A 21,698-nucleotide genomic window follows, 5' to 3' on the forward strand; every position below is an offset into this window, starting at 1 on the left:
CTTTGCCAACTGACCTTAATTTTTAAAGCCTTGTTTCCCTTAAAATTCTTAATACAATTATGCCTTTAAGAAATTTATTTCTAAAATTAATACTTCAGTTTAGCTTAAAATTTAATGTATTTTAATTTTACCTATAATTTTTTTACAAACATAATATGTAATAAATCTAAGCTTAATATTTACCATTTCGAAAGTGATACTAAAAAAGTATTCCTAGATATTTTAAATTTCGAGATTCGCATACAAAATTGTGAAATAAACATGTGACAACAGAAAACAAACTTTATGCTCTCTCTATATTACAGCATGTTAATTAAGAAGTTTATTGAATTTAATAATTTTATTGTGAAACACTATGAAGCAAATAATATGCTAATTAAAATACAGAAGTAAAAATAATTTATTACTTAATTCATAAACTTTACATAAAACCTGAAAAAAAGAATTAATTAAAAAATAACATAATTTAATAAACATTTCATAAAAATTCATTTCGACTGCTTGGAAAAAATGAATGGTTTTTCTCCTCTTTGTAAACCATGTCTCCTAAATAAAGAAAAAAAAATTTCTTTTAAAATCATAATCATGCTCTTAAAAAGCTTATAAAAATTATTTTAATAGATGTTTTAAACATGTGCTTATATAACACTTTTAATCATATTTCTTTATAATATCTTAATTAATTAAGAACAGCTTAAATTCTTTAAAAAATTGGATTACAGTGAACCGTCTCATTACGACAAGCTACCTCAGTCAATCACTTTTTAAATTTAATCAGCATTCCTCATAAAATAACTAATTAGTAAACATAACTTCGCTAGGATGCCCACTATCATTTAAAGATCAAAATTTTCAGGAATCACGTAGCTTAGAGAAGGTTCATTGTACAAAAACAGCCAATATTCAAATATTTTCATAAATGAAGCCACCATAGTTATTAAATATAATATACAGTATACTTATATTCAGAATTCAGAACTTGAATAAATTTCTCGAACTGTTTTAGCATTCGAAAAATATTATATTTATTACCTTAAATTTCTAAAACAATATTACATATTCGTCCAAAGGAATCACTGGGACTCGGACAACATTTTCCCCCTAGCTTTCTTTTAGCACAGGATTCTGAATATGTTTTAAAGATTTAGGTAATGTTTTGTCCGCATAGTGGTCATTTTCATCTTACTAACTGATTTGCTAGTGGATTTTGGATGCATGGCCTATCATTGATGAAACAATAATAGTGAACAGCTTCAAGAAAATGGGGATATCTAATGCTCTTGATGCCATATTCCCACTTATTTTTACTAATTTTATCTTCCGAAAATTAAGAGGGAAAAATTAAACGAATAATTTAATTTCCAAAGGACACATTCACAGTAGGAATATAACAAATGAAAAGTAATCATGGATAAACTACTACTATCACAATATTATTTATTTAAAAGAAACCTCTATTTCAATAAGAATACACATAATAGCAACATCTAATAAGTTATCTCATTTCTTCTTTATAATTTGAACTTCTGTCATTCTCATTGTTGTTCTTGCAAATCCTTAGGCCTCAGATCATACATAAATAATTAGAGAAGGTTGTGGTCCGATGCTTGCTAGGGTGAACATTCAGCTGATATGGCAAAATTGCACAGTGAATGGCAGTTGGTATTTGCTTTCACTATCATAGATCATTGTTTGTATTAGGCTGACATAATATTCAACAGTTAGAAGAGAAAGAATCAACGGGGCCTTAAGTGTGCAAAAGTTTGCCTTTGTTAGTATGACGAAAACAATCATTATGTTGATAAATCCATTTTAAAATCTTGGGATATTCATTTTCTGAATGCATTAAAAGAGGGAAAATTATGTAAATATTTTTTTAATTTTCAGAATCTGGTTCTAAAGCTGGGTGGGGTAGAATATGCAACGCAATACGGTAATTCTGAAGATCATTGCTCGTGGCAGTACAAACTAAACGGTGATAACTTGCATGCTGTAGAAGAAGACACAAATTGCAGTTCCAGATGCATTAAATGCTTTGAGGTCTAGGGAGTAGCAGTGGGCAATACTAAGAGTGAAATTCAAGGTATAGGGAAGTAGGAATGAAAATTACTTTTATCAGATAACTTAAATGGTTATGTTACTAAGCGTTCTTATTGGAATGTAGGTTTCTTTTAAATAATAATACTATGATAGTTACCAGTAGTTCATTCATGAATATTTTTGATTGGTTATGATCTTATTGTAATCACATCCTTCAAAATTAAATTGATTGCTTAATTTCCCCCTTGATTTTCATACTATAATATAAAAGGAGGAAAATAGTCTGGAAGTAAACATAACTCCTCTTTCTCTCTCTATATATAGACATGTATCTTCGTGTGCAATTAAGCAAAACAAATTTGACTTTTTCTTCTTTAAAAAAATTGTGTAAATAAATAGAATTAAGTTCATTTCAAAGACTTATGACACATGAAATATACATGATCAAAATAAATTAGAAAATTAAGTTCAAATAAATTTTAAGCTAAATTACGTGTTGCAATGTAAGTTGCAATAATTCAGTTGTAATAATTAATACTAACAAAACCAAACATCATATTCCCATTCTGCAAAGTATAAAAATTCTTCTACAAAACTGAAAAAATGACCAACACTTTGGCTTATTTGATAACTTTCAAATTCACTGCTTTGTTTACATTTAGAATTTATAACTTTAATTTTCCACAGAAATTTGTTTTTGATTTTAAAAAATTTCACTGGCATAATTTCATTCACTTCAGCATATATTAATAGATGCAGAAGGTTTTTGTACCTTACATAATTTTAAATCTTATGTAAACTAACGTAATTAATAACAAAATCAAAACATAGATCAGAAACAGCATAAAATTTAATTAATAATTACTACTAGTGTCACACAAAATGCTATGAAATTAATTAATAAAATAAGAATGAGATAAAATATATAGAATTAATATTCCACATGTGTGAAGTTTGGAAGTTTTACGTTAAATATTTTTTTTTAATTAAGTATTTTTAAAAATGACCCCTTAAAGCATGGGACCTTTCGTAATTAGAACTTGCAAATCTGCTTCGCTAGTCTTTCATAACATTGCTTTTCTTTTATTAACAAGAAATATTGCATTCAGTTATTTAATTTAAGATATCAAAAATAATGCTACTGAAAGGCATGAATACTTACTTAAATTTGAAATTAATTTGGTTGACTTAAAATAATATTTAAAAAAAATAAATCTTCATATATAGGTCTAAAAATCAGTATTAATTTTCTTTTATTTGAACGACATCTGAATTCTGCCTTAGTTTGGACTAGTAAATCATTGGGCAATTAAATGCCAAGCTATAAGAGAACTAATGTAGTTTACAAATGCACTGAATTTTATTTCCGGTATTAACTTTCAAAGAAAGTAAACTTTTCTGCATATTTGCATCATTTGGATTGATAGAATATGGCAAAGCATGCAAAGGCTATCAGCCTAAAGAAAAGTATATATTCATAGGCGGTTTTGTAAGGAAAAGTAGCTTGCATTTCCATTTATTCATGTGTATATATATATATATATTGTTAATGCTAAAATCAATGCTTCATTAAAAATTCATTATTATTTTATTTTTAATACAACATACAGATACAGAATTGTTTTAAATTCCAATAAACAATAATAATTTATTTTTAAGAAAACTTATTTTATGATTTATATATTATATTACATGAATAAGAGAAACATTTGTCAAGAAATGTATTAAACTTGTATTAGCAGATTCATGCTATCCTAGTAACAAGACTATCATACTTCAAAACTGTATTAAAACTGGGCAAAATAAAATCAACATAAATTCTACATTAAATGTTTAAAAACTTATAAGTATGCAATGGTAGTTATATATACAATATAATATATGTTGTCATTTATAAAATATTAATGAAATGATATTTTTGGAAATAATGCACAAAATTTTAGTTTTGTTTTATAATTAGTTTAACGAATTGTTAGAAAAATATTTTAGATCATTTCCATTTTTCCCCTGTTGATATTGGTATATTAAAATATATGGAATAATTAAGTTGCATCTAGTTAGTAAAACAAAACATTACGAAAAGTATGATACGGCATATTTTTAATCAATATAATTACTTCATTTTGGAATTATAATATTTTCGTAAGAAATTAATACCACTGAAAAAAATATTATTACACTAAAGGAATAAACGAGATTCTCGACCGCGTTGTTCAAATTTTTGTAATTTTACTTCATAACACACTCGTACATAAACATATTAGACTGAATTATAAACCAGGTATAACTAATTAGATAATCCTAGAAAAAGAATAAACTAAACCTAGTAAGCAAAAAAATATATACATTACATTCAGAATTCTAAATGTTTATATAAACGTTTCTCGCAAGGCCTGCCGGGAAAAAGATGTCAAACGTTCTTTGGTCAGACGATTGGAAAAGAACGCTAAAATGATTAGTTTTGTTTTCAACAACCACATTACCATTTCAATTATATACCACAAACAGTGATTAAATTTTGGAATAATTAGTTTTAAATAATAATAAGGGCAGTTGAAGGCGTAATTTATCGGATGCACAATGACAAAATACTACTATTAGATCTGCATTTGGAATAAATATTTTGCACTCTTTCAACTCATTAGACATTACGAACACTGATATTAATTAATCGCAAAGCTTAAACGTTTAAATACTTACTCACTACATATAACAGTGCAAAGTGCATGAGAATAATCTGCACAAAATGAACAAAAAATATTTCAAGTAGTAATTGTAAACATTTTCTTACTTACCTGCGCTATACAACCAACATGCATTCAGCCATGTTTTTTTCTGCAACTAGCTTTCAAACACTTTTCTCCTGATTGGCTAATTTCCAGTCAGTCACGTGATTCTTCCGCGCGGCTACTGAAACATTAAAACATTATCTGTAATGTTACAAGCAAATCTGCTGTTACCGCTACAGTTTGCTTTCAACCTGTTACCATTACAGGAAATTCTTCTGTAACTTTTTGATTTCTGTAACTTTACAAAACTTTTGCCTGTAAAGAGCGAACTTTTTTTTTACAGTGTGCTTTCACTTAAAAAAGCATCAGAAATTTACATCATGATTTGTTAAAACAAAAGTAGGAATTTGAATGGTTGTGCACATGACTGCCATAATTTGGCACTTTCTGAAAATTTGGCGAATTCTACTAATGTGTTGCGATAATACGTAAGTACCATAACAAGTTTATTTTTAACATGAAAATCAAATTGTAAAATATTTCGACAATATTGAAACCTATGTTTGCTGCGTATTGTTTAAAAAAATAAAGAATATATTAATTATGTTTTTCTTTTACTTCTAGGATGTTTCCAAGTGTCAGAATAATTACAGAACTCAGCCAGTCCAGTAATATGAGATTCATGCAGTTTAGAGCAAATGACACGTATGCCTTACATCTCTCAAAAATGGAGAAGGTTTCGTATAAATATTTATCCTTTACTTATATAAATATGGTGCACTCCTCGATCTGTTGTGCTTCAAGGGGTTGGAGGGGAAAACAAAAAGTTTGATTCCCGTATTATAAAAATTGACCGAAATATGTAATTTCAAAATTGGCAATGTTTGATGTCATATTCAATTTGCATTCAGGGATCCGTTAATAAATAAATAAGAATAATTCGAAGTTGATTTTGTACCTTTTAAATGTCATATGATGATATTCTTTTGTAATTTACTAATGTCTTTATTTATAATTTTCTTACATTTGGTAAGCCGAAAGATTTTTCAGAAAGTAAATTTTCAGAGTCTAGAAATACGTTATTAATATTCTCAAGAAATTTGATTATTTTATTGTTTATTTATCGGAAATGTTGATTCAAACAAATGATAAACTATTTGTAATACAAACAAAAGCAGCTTAATCATTAGATAAAAAATACGCATATTAAATAAAAAAATACAGGTACCCAGGGTAGATCCAACAGCTTCTGACCTTACATATAAAAAAACTGAAATTCCTCTTGCAGACATGTAGTAACAATCCTAAGTGAATAAATCTGAAGCTATTATTTGAGGAACCGTATGCATTCTTTCTTGACGCAAAACTGCTTAGCAATAAATTCCACTAGGCTGGCTTAGCTTCATCTTTGAAAGCTAGGCTAGCTTCATCTTCATCCTTCAAGAAACCTCGATCCAAATGATCAATACTTCTTTGGGACAAAATATGTTTTGATTTATGAAATATAAATTAATGTTAATGGTTACATTAGTTATATTAAGATATTATAAGCATTTAAGTGAAATTTCAAGTAATCAAGAACGACGCAACGTGAGAGTCTCTACGTTTCTCCTGCGATCTGCAGCCATTCTGCCCCTCAGTTCATAGTTTAATGCATCTCTCATAATAATATCACAAATGAGACGTATTGAATCGCAGCATCCCCTTCATATTACTCTTTCAGAAGCATGCTCAATAAGCGATGAGAAAAGAGTATCTAGATACAAAGTGGTCATTTCAAAAGATGAAAAAATTTTTTCTCTATTTCTTTTTAGAAACATCTTAGGCCTTTTTTAAATTTCCGAACACAGAATTGGTTCTGAACTAGATTATTAAAGATTTTAAGCCAACAAGCATCAGAGTAGTAATCACTACATTTTCAGGAATAGCTTCGAATGTTTAAATATAGAACATTTTTCTTCAGAAGTGCAGATGAAGAAAGAGAACCTGTGCGCAGGAGATAAAAATGAAAGGAAGAAAGTCAAGCTACTAGCGACATCTGTTGGTGAAAATTGAAAGCATCATTAAAAGTTGAGGGAAAAGACGAACTGAAATTGCGATCGTTGACTAGTACTAAAAGATACTTCTTAAAATGAAACACCTCTAAAAAATCTAATTCTCAACAGGAAGGTATCCGTAGAAAAATGGAGAATGTGATTTTCTAACAAGAATGTTGGGCAATAGGAAATTTACGTATTTTGCTTTCCTAACATGTACACTGCTCAAAAAAAAATGGGACAGTCCTATATCTCCCGATCTACTGGGCCGATTGACAAAATTCAAATTGCGTTCTTCATGTCTCGAAAGCGCGACTTAGGATATATATTAGATTTATATATAGGTATTTTGACAATATTATTATATATAATATTAATTATATCTAACATAGGTATTTTGACACAAAATCGGACTCTTTCTGAAATAACATACCAAATTTTTTACATATTTCGATTCTACGACTCAAATTATGCCTAAATATGAAATTTTGTAAAATTTGAAGCGAAATTTACGGAGAAATTCACAAATTTATGTAGGCCCTTTTTTGTCAGTTTGCGTCAAGAATACTTCACTTGGCGAACTTCTTAATATATGGCAACCTAGTTTCCTTTCCCCTGAGAGGAAAAAAAGTCACCATCGTTCCTTTTTTCCAAATAATATTCTTTATATTATATTTTTAATTATAACTTATTATTTTAAGTAATTTTTTCTTTTTCGGATTTCATTTTAATTGTTTAAGTTGCACTTTTTTTTTTTTTTTTTTTTCGAATAACTGTTTTAAAAATTTCTATTTACCTATTCGAACTGCGTAAATAAAGGTGCAGCGTTTATTTTTTTTTCAAATAGTTTTCTTTATATATATTTTTCGTCATAGTTATTATTAGTTTTTAAATTTTTATACTTTTATTTTAATTGTTTGTGTTGCATTGTCTCTTCAGATAATTGTTTTAAAATTTTCTATTTATTCCTTCGAACTGAGCATTTTAAATATATTTATTAATATCAATTTTCCAGAATTTGATTTTATTTATTTGAACTGCGTTTCTTTCGGAAGAATACTTTGTAACCGAGACTACGATGAGTTTGAAAACTGCATACTATATTAAAAGAGAAAATACACTAAAGCACAGTTTTACACGCCTTTCAATGTTCCGTTCAGAAAAGATATATATAAATAAGAGAGATGTATAACCGACATTTTAACTTATGATGACTTGCATACACTGCTGTAAACAGTTTTATCATTGTGCCCATTGCTTTACACAATTTTATCCTACATTTGGTTTCTTAAAATGTTATTCATATTTTAGTCAAATATTTTATTTTTGAAATCGCAAGAATCAAATATCATAACATTGAAAAGTTTTAAATTAAAAAAAATACAAATACTAAATTTTACGAAAAAATTTATTTTTCTTCTCTTTTTCTTTAAGCATTCTGAAAGTATATTAAAAAGTATCCAACTTTTCGAAACATTTTGGTATTTCTGACAATCATTTTAAATAAAGTTATCGCCTTCCATTTCATAAAGGCCCACAAACGGCCGAGCGGTAAGGACGCTGATCACTGGTAGTTCGGTCCGAGGTTAGAATCCCGCGAACGGGCTGGTTGCATGGGTGTTTTCGTGGTTTTCCCGATGTGTAACGTGTATACGAGCCAGTTTCCCTTAGAAAGTCCTCCACGAAGGCATCCCTCCCTTTAGGCAGATAGCCCTCGTGTGCTTTGCCATAATTAAATAATCCAATCCAATCCAATCCTTAATTAAATATAATTGATTTGTAACTTCTACTAGAACTGAAGTTAAGAATTGAAGTGTAAATAAATAATATCGTGTGCAATCTTGATTAATATAAAATTAAAAATATTTGCACAGAAAAATATTTGCATTCAGACAGAAAGTTTTTTGAAATATTTGCAATTACTTTATAAGAAGGATTTATTAATAACCGTAATAATTACTTATTATATTACTGATGATTAGGAATCAGTTCTTGACAATTACATTCTAAATTAGAATTTTAAGAATTATTAGAATTTTAAATTAGAATAATGAAAATACGCTACGCACAAAAATACATTTTAGGATAAAAAATGAGTTGATTTTTTATGTTTTAAAACTTCTTGAATTCATTTAATAAACATCGTATCCTCGTTGTTAATTGAATTCAGAATGTTGGGTGTCGTTTATATAATTATTCTTACTTGTCCACGGAATCTGCTGACTTATCCAGCGATTAAGTAGCTGCAGATCATTTCTACATAACCATTGAACTTCCATTAATTCAGTCTCTAGAGGGTTGTATATTTATATCCTAATTTGACTTTAAAATGATTATTCTAAATCTTATGTTTCTATAAAAATATACTGTGCTTTAAAAATATGGATGATAGTACCAGCCGCTCTTTCAGCCACTTCAAAAGCATCAGTTTGTTTAGAAATAAATTGTGCAGTTAATGTCATAAAATTCAAATAAACATCAAACGAAAATTCTCAGTTTTAGACAATTCGATTTAAACGAAGTAAAGTAGCAGACGATAAAACGCCGAAGGTAAAAATTTACTCTTATTAAAAAAAAAAAAAAAAAAAAAAAGATAGAGAGAAATTTTTAAAAAAATATTTAAAAAATTATTTAAAAAAATAGCTTTTCATATAGTATTAATAAATATTTATTACGCATCATTGAGGGAAAAATGTCACATAATTAATTCTCCGTAAAATTTTACTTGAAATTTAAGGTTAAAAATAGCTGTGACAATACAGTGTAACAAAAATCCATAGACCACATTTGGCGTTATTATCGCTCAAAAAAAGATGCCAAATTTCAAAACGCGAAAATATGTAAATTTGTGTATATCTTAGAAAATTTTGAATAAAAAAGTCTAATTTTTTGCAGATATGCTTAAAAATATACCTACTTTAAGATGATGGTAAAAATTTTATAGGTTATAATTCAAAATGTTTTTCGAAAAATTTATAAAAATTATTTAAAAATAGAAATTTAAAAAATAAAACACAAAAAATGGGTAAATTTTATTTGGAATGAACCTAAATTTCGAAATGTGAGAGAAAAAATCAAAAAAGTTTAATAGAAAAAGAGATATAAATAAATATTTGCCAAATTCAATTAACATTGAGGAGCTAAAATTTTGAGAGCTAATATTTCAAAAACTACTCGTACGATTTTTACAAAACTTGGTATTCTGGCATAATTTGAGTCGTAGAATCGAAATATGTAAAAAAATTGGTATGTTATTTCAGAAAAAGTCCGATTTTGTGTCAAAATACCTATGTTAGAATAGTGCTATAAATAAATCTAATATATATCCTAAGTCGCGCTTTCGAGACATGAAGAACGCACTTTGAATTTCGTGAATCGCCCCAGTAGAACGGGAGATATAGCACTGTCCTTTTTTTTTTTTTTTTTTTTTTTTTTTTTTTTTTTTTTTTTTTAATTATTATTATTATTTTTGAGCAGTGTACCTCATATTCCTTAGTGCCGAATTTTGACCAATAAATCAAACCACATAGGGAAAGAATTTAACATATATCTCATGATTTCATATGCTGAATGGGTTGTTTAAGTACGTACCTGCGAATTTCATTGATAGAAGGCAAAACAACCCGAACCTTGAATTTCTCTGACACACACTCGGTTTTTATCTGTAATCGATGGAAAGAAAGGAATGATAGCAGAAATTTTATAATCTTCTACCGAGAGATTTTTCTACAAATTTATGAATATTACGCTAATTCATGCTGCCTTAACACCTCCAATAATCTTTATTCTATGTGTTACTTTAAATCAGATCAGAATTAGATACAGTCAAAAGTCGTTAATTCGGACACCCATAATCCGGAATGATCTATAATCCGTACCTCAAAGCTAAAAACTTTCTGCGCATGCGCCGCATTGGCACATGCGCACAGGCATTTTACGCTAGCGCGTAAGACCTTGACTACTGCGCATATGCGTGTGCGCAAGTGCAGAATACGTTTTCGCCTGCGCGTTTAATGTATAACGGACGGTGTAAGCTAAAATTATCTTATTATCTATTTCAGTTAATGTTAATGATTGCGTTGTTCCTTAATCTTCGAATTGGATCCCGCTTATCATTTTTTGCAGACTGTAAGAGCAATTTTATAAAAGTAAACTTGAACTTTCGATTATGTCAAATAGAATTTCCGATGCTGGAACTTCCAAAGGATCTACAAAACGAAAGTATGTTTCGATGTCCAACAAACAAAAAGTGGAATTGCTGCAAAAAATGGATAAAGACATGAAGAATGTGACAGAGAGGTTAGTGAAAACGAAAAAATTTCGATTGACAAGTTAGTCGGTCTTCTCGGCACAGCAATTAACGGGACTTGAACAGCGGAACTTTGTAACTGAACAAGAAATTATGTCTGTTTATAGAATTAAAGAGAAAGTATTATCACATAAAACGAAGCAACTTAAACAACTTACATTGAAAGAAATGTTTAATAAAGTAAACAAATAAATATTAAGCTTTTTTTTTTGTAAATTTTGATACCCTTTAGATCATAATTGTTCTTTATTTCATAAATTACGGTTTCATATTTTTAATTTTAAAATTTCTGCATGCCATCTTACGAGATTTAAACTAATGATCTATAATCCGGAAAAATCAATAATCCGGATTCGCCGAAGTCCCGGCGAGTCCGGATTAACAACTTTTGACTGTATTTTACGAATTTTGTGCTTTTGTAAAAATTTTAGTGAAGTAATATGTAAAATTGTAGTATCTCTTGTATTTGTATAATATACGAAAAGTCTTAATAGAATGAAGCTTCGCTAAAATAAGGTTACAGGAGTAATATTAAGGTAAATGGCTATCTCGCCAAATTGGCGAAATAGCGCCGCGTTGGCTATGGTTTTGGCGGCAACTTTTTGTCGCCACAGTTCTCGGATGTTAAAAGGCTGTCTTATCTTGCCTTTTTGGAATCTCCAGCAGAAATAAGGTAAATTTTGTCCGTGCAGTACTTCATCGATGGTATCCGGGATTTTTGAGATATAAAAAGGCCCGTAGCAGATGTCAAGGATCTAAAAAAGGATTCGTGTAAGTTATGAAGTTCAAGGCAGCCCAGCAAGTACCTCGTAGAAACCGCTATCCAATCAAAGCTGTTTATGTCCAAGAGGCATTACATCAAGTGACTGGGCTAATCTAGACGACCTAGCCAAGTAAGTCAGTGCCTTCAAGCGGAATAGAAGCGGAAGCAAACCTACCGTAAAGTGCTGGAACTAAACTGTGGTGGGGAAGACCATATGCAAAGGAATTACAGAGCACCCAGATCACTGGAAACAAGACCGCTACCCAGAAAGGAATCAGGGAACAAATTAGTGGCCATCTTGCAGAGCGGAGGTTGCCATATATTGAGAAGCCCCATTTTAAAGCGCTTCAGATATCTGCAATGAGCGGCGGCAGTAATGGACTTTTTATTATAGGATATATAATAACCTTACAACATCACTATCGATAAAGGAGCCAATGTTACCATCACAGCAAAAGATATGGCTCAAGAATTAGCAGGTAAATCTGGACTCCGCCCATCATTACCCTCGAGACTGTGTCTGGGGATAAAATCGCCATCGATGGAAAATTAAGTGTTAACATCACGTTTGGAAAGGCATCTATATTCACACGGCATGCGTGGCAAATATTACAGGCATTTAATAAACTCTAATTAGTTTTTTAAAGAAGTACAGTTTTTCCTTGGACTTTAAAAATAACAAACGGCATTCTGCCTCTGAGAACATAAGTGTGTTCGGAATTAAAAGTAAAGGAGCTAAATCCGTACACTAAATAATAGCTCAAGACGATCACAGTACTAGCAGGAACAGAATACTTACTATCTGGATCCACAGCTGAGAACAGAAATTTCCGGTATGCATAATCGAATATCCTAACAAATATAACAGCCCGAAAGAGTACTAATAGCCTCAGTTCTTGTCGATCTATCAAGGATACCCATCCTAGTGAGAGTTGCCAACGTCAGTGATAAAGCGAAAATCATTAGCAAAGGCGAAGTGGTGCAGCATATACTCCAGCGATCTGCGTTAAACAAACCAGTAGTCCTCGAGTTTCTGCGTTTTCAGAGATCCTAACAGAAGAATTACTGCAGAATGCACTTCTATGCCATGAAAAGACGAGTGCTGCAGAATGTGTAATTTAAGAATTTTAAGATGTTTTCATCCGCAAATCTTCTGACGTAGGTCAAACTAGTTTGCAACAGCATAGAATTGATACGGGGAATCATCCACCAATCAAGCACTATCTTAAACGTCTACCGATTGCTAAACAGGAAGAGGCTCGAAAACTTCTAAAGGATATGCAAGAAAGTCATCAAGCTTCAGCAAGTCCATAGGCATCTTCCATCGTCCTAGTCAGAAAGATGGTTTGATTAGATTTTGTATTGACTATACGTGGTTGAGCGAGGATACGAAAAAAGACAACTATCCTCTTCCTAGAATTGAGACATTCTGGACACTTTCTGGAAGCAAGTGATGTAGAGGTACATTTTGATGACCGAGAAAAGACGGCTTTTACTACCGGACAAGGATTTTGGCAGTTCAAGGTGATGCAGTTTGGATTATGTAATGCGCTGTCAGCATTCGAATGCCACATGGAGATCGCGCTGAAAGTTCCCTATGAAACCTGAGTGACATTCCTGGATGACATCATCATCGTCGGGAAAGATTTTGAAGAGCATTTGAAAAACATTAGGAAAGTGCTGCAACGTTATAGTGAACCAGTAAAAGTGCCTTTTAAATGCATCGTCTTCGACGTCTTGGGACCTCTGCTTCTGCTGACGGCAAGAAATAATTCTCACTGTCATCTATTGCTCTACAAAGTAGCTTAAAGTGGATCCTATCCCTGATCAAGAGGCTGTCACTCTAGGTAATGCTACAGCATTGGATTTCCGGGTTTGGAGTGCCTCATTGTTTACATTCTGATCAAGAAAGGAATTTTATTTGGGCTGTAATTAAAGAACTCTCTAAAGTACTCGGCATAGACGCCGCTTTTACATCTGCAGTCAGATGGTATGGTAAGGAGGTTTAATCAAACCATCCTTAACAACTTCTCGCTGATGATTTCCAGAAACCAACAAGAGTGGACCAGAAATTACCTCTGTTCTTACTGGCCTACCGCAGTTCTATCCACGAGACTACCTGCTATTCCCTGTCCATCTGCCTTGTGATGTCTTATCTGGTCGCCCTTCGTATGCTCATTCATGGCCTGAAGAGTGTATTCAAAGTCTCTAGTCACGGTTTAAAGTTCTGCACAATTTTGCTCGATAGCGAATCATTCTGGTGATGAATACTCGTTACGACACAAGAGCTACAGGACATCGATTCAACCAAAGTGACAAGGTGCTGATATGGAATTCAGTTCGACGGAAAGAATTTTCTCCTAAAGGACGGTCCTTTCCCAATCCTAAATAGGCTGAAAGCGCCGTAGTTCGGATCCTGAAGTCATAATATTCTAACGTTGATCATTCGACAGGCTAGCTCCTTACTATGGCCATAAGTACGTAGTCCCCGTAGTGTACGTAGTGTAGTAAATAGTATACTAAGATCATGGTCTTGTGTGTATATATGCTTTTTAATTCGTGCTTTTATTTATTTAGTATTTAATTTCTTTATATTATTTATTGAAGTTATAATTTTTGTACTGTATTGATTTTCCTTTTGTAAATATGGCTTTCTGTCCGGGACTTGTAGTCCTTGACGAATATTCGTAGTCCTTCAATATTTAATAATAATAATTATTACGAATTTTGTATATATATAAATACTTTTAGGAAATTATATATAAAATAATTGTGTCAACTCTTGTAAATTAAAAGGCTCAAGAGAGTGAAGCTACAGGGGAAAAATCAGGTTACTGGGGCAAGTCCATTTAACACTGATGTAAATGGCTCTCGCCCCAAGCTGGCGGTGTTTCTGGTGACTATATTTTGTCACCGATTTCTGTGTAATGGCGATGTTTAATTTAATGATCCTATCAAAATGGAACTGTATATCCGGCCCTATATAATTGTAATTGTGTATACCTTCCAGCGATTTCAAGAAATCAAAGGCAGTGGAAGTTTCTCGGCTGCCGGAAAGCTATATAAAACCGGAGAAAACATCTGTCATTAGTTTTTTGTTAATAATTCGGTGTACTGGGAGATCTCCGTACTAGCTTTACTCTTTAGATGCTCTTTGCATTGCGTTGTGTTTAACTTTCTAAGTAGATTGAAATGATAACTAAAGATTGTGCTCTGTCATACTGAGAAGAGCTGTCTGAGTTCTTTTTTGGAAAGTTCCAAAAACTGTAAACCATTCAATCCATTACGAACCCGTACGCACGTAACAATGTTAATATAGCATTTTAATATAATTTTTACGTTATCAATAATGCCATGTTGCAAAATATCTATGAGCATTTGCTGTTAATTTCCTAATGAGATCTGTATATTTTTTGTTCAGTGTCATAAATATTAAGTAAGATTCCTTTTCCACAGAGTGAACGTGAAAGAGGCTCTCACATTTCATACATGTTTCGGCTGCCCTTCGCAGCGGGAAGTGTTTTCAGTGCCAGCATGTTGGACACACTATTATATCAAGTACGCTATTAATATGTTTCTTGCGTATGATGTTTTAAGACAAGTCAAGGTCTACAATTTTTCATGTGCAAAACTGTTAATATTCTGCAATGTATTTCACAGGCTTTCGTGAAGGATTACATGATAACGTTCGTCAGGTTGTTGCTGGGAATTGATCAAGCTCCAGGCTCCGGTTTCCTGTCTTCGGTAAGTTGTATTTGAAATAAACCTTCCTTTTCTTTTAATAAGCTTTTACTTAGACCAATCGGGGTATTTCAATTGTGGATAGAACTCTGTCGTCGATTTTTAATCTACTTCCTGATAAGCCATCGAGTTCAAACTTCGGTTTGGTTTTGTTTATTTAATTACGGCAAAGCATTCGAGGGATATCTATCTATCTAAGGGGAGGGATGCCTTCGTGAAGGACTTTCTAAAAGTCAAATTTTGTACACACTCTCTTTGTCGATAACCATTCAGTGTAGTGGGGGGATATTTCAAAACACGATTTAGAATTTTTAATTTGACACTTAAACGATTTTTTGCACATATCTCCCTCAGAATTTTATTTTTTGCATCATCCAATACAGCGAGAAAAATACTTTCAATGAAAATTATATTAATTTCTGAATTTTTGACAAATTTTTAAAATCCCTACACTTTTAAGACTATTTGGCGTTTATTATTTTAAAGTTTTCACATCTGAAAATGCATCGGATATAAAGTTTTCAAATATTCCTAGATTATAAAACCAACGTTGCGCGATCTTTTAAAAGAAAATGATTTAAAACAATGTTAACTGAGCGATTTTCTACATTTTAAGAAAAACAATCATGTTGTAGTCGGAAGCAGAAGGGAGGGAAAATGTTTCTTGCGAGAAAATTGCTTTTGAGTTTAACATTTTGACGCATTTAATACCGAACTGGCGATATTTGTTTTAGCATCAATAAATTGCTCGTTAAATAACATTTTTATTACATCCAGTTTCCAAAATTGAATATTCAAAGCGATTTTTTCATTCTCCGAATGATATTCAGTTACTTTTCTTTATTTCAAGCAATAAATTAAAAGAAAATTTCATAATTTTCTTTTAATTTATTGCTTGTGTCTTAATGAATAAAAATTTCATCGTTGATAGCATATAACTGAACCCAAAAAACAGAAAATAAAATGCAATGAAAATAAGTTTTTTATACAGTAAGTTTAACACTTAAAATGGATATGATAATTAATGTATTAAAGGGGAGAAATAACTTATAATGTAGTTTAATGGAAATAATAGATTAAATAATTGTACTGACAGAATTCATCTACAATTTTATATTGCAAATCATAAAAGCGTGAAGCGCCCACGATCAGTTAAAAAAGATAATAGCTTATACATTTGACAGTGCAATTTAATAGATTTCGAAATTTAGGCACCCCACGCTTAATTACAACATAAAATTGTAGATAAATTCCGCCAATAGAATTATTTAATCTATTATTTCCATTAAATTATACGATAAGCTATTTTTCTCTTTTTCAGTGCATTAATTATCATATCCATTTTAAGTAAAAGCTTATTGTATCAAAATCATTTTAATTGTATTTTACAAATATGAATGCAACCTGATTTATGCATCTTTCGGTTAGATGAGAATAACGAAGGAAGACGAATGGATCCGGACCTATGGACGACTATACCAGAAACTATGCTCATCATCTTGTGAAATACCAATAGGCATATACAGAACTCAGATATCTGGTCCCTGCGAAGCATCAACGGTAAGTGTTATTGTTCGTAAATTGATTAAATAGTCTGATGTGGCCAGCACATGAGCTCCCAGCAATTCCGTGTTAAGACATGATATTGGTGGGATAGCAATTGATTTAACTAAACTGTCACGTCTCGTTGATCTAAATAAAATCTAACTAGCTAATAAAATTTACGGCTTGATACGTATGTTATTGGCGATGTATGAAAATTCGGGATTCTATAGAATACCTAGGTATCTTACAGAATGCCTGACGCTTTGTACTTTCCCTAGGCATTATTATTATTTTATTATATTATACTATTTCATCATCTTTACTAGCATGGCCACGAAGGCGTGAATTTTTTACGACACTTTTTGCATGTGTATCGCTAATTTCCTCTAAAGCACACAACAATGAGCAAAAACGGAAATCTCTTCGGTAAGCGTGCCATCATCATGTTGGTTTAATCCACCAGTCGACTGTAATCTCGTGATTCAAAACGAATGCGTGATATTCGAAACAAATCAAAGATATATTTCACGCTTTTCAGGTTTGTCACTTGGCATTCTATGGAAAATATGTCAAATAATATTAAATCGTTTCATATACTGCCAGTCAGTTTTCGGTATTGTATTAACTGCCGAGGTATTCTGTAGAATGCCGCGGTTTTCATACTCTGCCAGTAACATAACTAGGCATTTTTTATTACTTCATTCTCGCATAAAATGAATAGTGATAACTATACGTCATCATGAACTCCTCCATTCTCGTGTTTTGATTTGAAAATATCGCATGGATCATAGTGTATCCTCTGGTCATATAGTGATTCGGATTGAGGCTAATACAGATGTTTGATCTTTGATGTTACAGGAAAAAATAGTCTAAGCGGAGTGTATTTTTCACATGTGAATTGTCAAAGGAAATATTTGTGGATTACTAACGCTCTGCTTTTAAAGTTATTGCAAGTGATTATGTAAAAAGAATATTTATAATTTGTATATGAAAACTCAGAGAATATATTTGTAAAAACTGCAGGTAATTTACCTTGAGGTTATTTACGGTTCTTCCAATTAATTATGTACATAGAACATACTTGTCTTATGTGAATATATAAATTATTTATCTACATAGGGCCATGACTACCACTGGTCAACTCGGGCAGTGCCCCGCGAGTTTAGGGGGCCCCAACTAGAGAAGAAAAATAAATCGATTTATAACATTGAAGATTCCATTTTAAAACACTAAAAAAATTAAACTTCTATAACGATTCAGAAGACAAACAACAAAAATCAGCGTTATATTTACAAAATTTCCACAGGACTAGTTTCGATGGTTTTACCGAACCACCATCCTCAGCTGCAAAACCGCAAAATCAACTGTGGAAATTTTGTAAATATAACGCTGATTTTTGTTGTTTGTCTTCTGACTGTGGAAATTTTGTAAATATAACGCTGATTTTTGTTGTTTGTCTTTTGACTGTGGAAATTTTGTAAATATAACACTGATTTTTGTTGTTTGTCTTCTGAATTAGTATTTATTCGGCGTGTTATTGTGTCTTAATTATTCTATAACGATATTTATTTTTTCATTTTTCAAGCAGAATTGTTGATAATCACAATTCAATTTCATCCAGATTTTCTTGATGTGTGCATAGCAACCATAATGTACATAATGTTACTGTGACTGTAGAGAAAGCCGAACAATCATTCTCAAATGTGAAATTATTAAAAAATAATATTTGCGAAACCTTGTGGAAAGGAAAAGGTCACCAGTTTACTCTCATTTGAGAATAATCGATCGCATATTTTAATAAAATAATTTGAGTTTTCTCTGCTAACAGTTAACAGGAAACAGATATTTTTGTACTCAAAGTGTAAAAATAAAGTATGCTGAATAATTTGCTCTTAATTATATCGTATGTGTTTTATATTTCGCTCTGTATGACGTCAAATAGCTTCGGATATTATATTCTTTTCGAAAATTAAACATGAATTAGGAATAACATATAATAACATACTCCACAGAGACAATTATCGAAAATATTATTTTCATTTAATTATTAATAAAATTATCAAAAATAACTACAAAAGACAGTATTTAAGCTTGAGAGAAACAAAAATACGGGGCGGCATTATCATCTGTTACCCCGATGTTCCCAAATTTCTTCTTACGACTGTATGTCTGCAAATATTATAATTATTTTGATTGCATTATTTATATAAAGAATTATACATATAGAACATGTCTATTGCATGTGAAACATCTACGGATGTTTGTTTTATCTATATAATATAATGTTATTAATAGTAATAAATTATGTATAATCAACAAATCTTACACAAAAGCGAAGAGAAACACACCGAAAATACACAAAATTAGACAGAGCAACAATCTTGTGTTTTGCGTAGACTTTTAATTAAGACTATCCATTTTGAGGGTGAACATTACAGGTCTCTCATCATCAGGAGCAAAGAAATTGAAACAAAGAAGGGAAGAGCCACGGCTGTATTTATACCAAAAGCAAAAGAATAAAGCGAACCATCTGTCCACAGAAATAGTAAAGAAACTAAGTTAATATAATTTTAAAAGCATTAGGAAAGACTAGATTGAGTTTAAAGACCTAAAACAAAATAATTGTTTAGAAATGTCAAAATCTTCAAGGAAATTTCAACAGCTAATTATATTGGAAATTTAATAACAGTTTTTTGGTTCTGCAAAAATTATACAAAAAGGCCTTTTCAATTAATAAATTAGTTTCCTCAAAGCTTAATGAAACTTTGGTTCTCTCATTCCCGATTTAATAATTCCAAAAAATAGACTACAATTTTAGAAAATAATGCAAAATGTGGCTGGTGAATTGAATTAAACATTGTCACAACTTCCGAAAGATGTGAATAACTCTATTTTTTAAGGATTAATTACAATCATTATTATATACAGTTATTAGTTTTTCGTTTAAAAATATTCATACTATAAAAGACAAATCGCCTGTGTGGCCTCAAGCTCATAAAAATTTATTTACTACTTTCTCTTTTCCTCAATAGCAAAATTTTCTATCACAAACGTTAACTTTTAATAAAGCTCCGTCTAACAGTTCAGTCAAAGAACTTCAATAGAATCACTGAATCTGATAAAACTCTTTGAATCCATGGTCATGGACACCATATGGTTCCCTAAAATATGCTTTATTGTGCGTCATAATTTCTTCAAGAAATAAGTGTTACGCCTGCTTCGAATAGGCTTTATTTAGAACACAGAGAAAGGTGACGTGCAATTCAACAGAACAGTAATGTGAACGTGTTTTCCGCTATTCCAACACAGATTATTTAAATAAAAATGCATTTCATTCATGACATATATAATTAACAACACTCAGTACCTTTACAGAAACACATTACATATTTTTTTCTCTTTTTAAATATACGAAAGGTATGTAAGGATCCTATATTAGTATAAATGCATATTTATTTAATATCCTAGTAAATTGTTTCGCTATTCCACCTGGACCATCTTTGTTGATAATCACTACTGATAAACCATTCTAAACTTTAAAAAAGTCTTTTTGGGGCAACCGTTAAAATCTGAACCCTTTGAGAATTTTTTTTTATATATCTGTTTATGAATTAGTTATAAATAATTTATAACATACCTATAATTAATTTATAAACAGACAAAAAAAATTATATTCTAATTTTATTTTATGTCTGTTTTCATAGTTCAGTGTTACTAAATTTCATATTTTATAACACAGATAAATTTCGTTGCCACAAACTGCTAATTAATATCGTGATATCTATTCTACAAGCTCTACATTTATAAAAGTTGTTTTTACTTCCTTGTACGAAATAAAAAGGAAGTATTGTAATCACGAAAACTTTCGGGTATCATAACCACCTGAATATGGGCATCTGGAAGCCCAAATTTGGAATTTTTTTTTACTATTTCATATTTTGTAACACTTTAAAGAATTTTTGATTAACAAACTCAACGATTTCAAAGCGAGCAATGGCAACACTGTACGGGGGGGGGCAAAAAAAATTATCTTCAGTGCGCGAGACTGTGTATCCGAAATTCTAAAGATATGTTCATTTTAAAATTATTTTGCGATATTGCTGTTTAACTCAATTTTGTGGTTTATGTGCGAAGAACACGATAATTAATAAATAAAGGTAACACACAAAGCGTTAAAAAACGCTCCTTTGGGCGTAATGTAAAATCTGAAAACTTTCAGATTTTTACATCCTTGTATGAAGAATCGCGAAAAGTTTCAGGCAGCATATTTCAACGAAAATATCCAATTTGACCGCTATCGAATGCAATTTAACGATGTTTTTACTTGACATATGTACTTAAGGTCAGAATAAAAGACTCTCTTCCTCCAAAAAAATTATAAAACTGCTTTAAAATGAATTCTGAAGAGAATTTTTCGTGACGTCTATACGTACGCACGTATCTCGCATAACTCAAAAATGAGTAGCCTAAGAACGTTGAAATTTTGTATACAGGACTGCTATAACATTTAGATGTGCACCTCGTATTTTGGTTGA

General features: G+C 31.0%; 1 protein-coding gene and 1 long non-coding RNA gene across 2 annotated transcripts in view; one reads left to right on the forward strand and one right to left on the reverse strand.

Annotated features, from left to right (window-relative positions):
• LOC118201805 (potassium channel subfamily T member 2-like) overlaps positions 1-21,698 on the forward strand; it is a 459,181-nt gene that overhangs the window by 417,256 nt on the left and 20,227 nt on the right. Inside the window, exons 23-26 of the mRNA XM_085825117.1 lie at positions 5,394-5,505; positions 15,334-15,435; positions 15,538-15,621; positions 17,047-17,178. Of these exons, the coding sequence (XP_085681243.1) occupies positions 5,394-5,505; positions 15,334-15,435; positions 15,538-15,621; positions 17,047-17,178 (430 nt within the window). The remainder of the gene's footprint in view (positions 1-5,393; positions 5,506-15,333; positions 15,436-15,537; positions 15,622-17,046; positions 17,179-21,698) is intronic.
• Positions 383-4,732, reverse strand: LOC146994999 (uncharacterized). The gene is made up of 2 exons (XR_015043678.1): positions 4,392-4,732; positions 383-546 (listed from the first exon to the last, which is right to left on the reverse strand). It is a non-coding gene; the product is annotated as an uncharacterized LOC146994999 (long non-coding RNA).

Source organism: Stegodyphus dumicola, chromosome 10 (assembly GCF_044657685.1).
Source record: "Stegodyphus dumicola isolate Sdum_Otavi_A_Nest chromosome 10, ASM4465768v1".
Lineage (NCBI taxonomy): Eukaryota > Metazoa > Arthropoda > Arachnida > Araneae > Eresidae > Stegodyphus > Stegodyphus dumicola.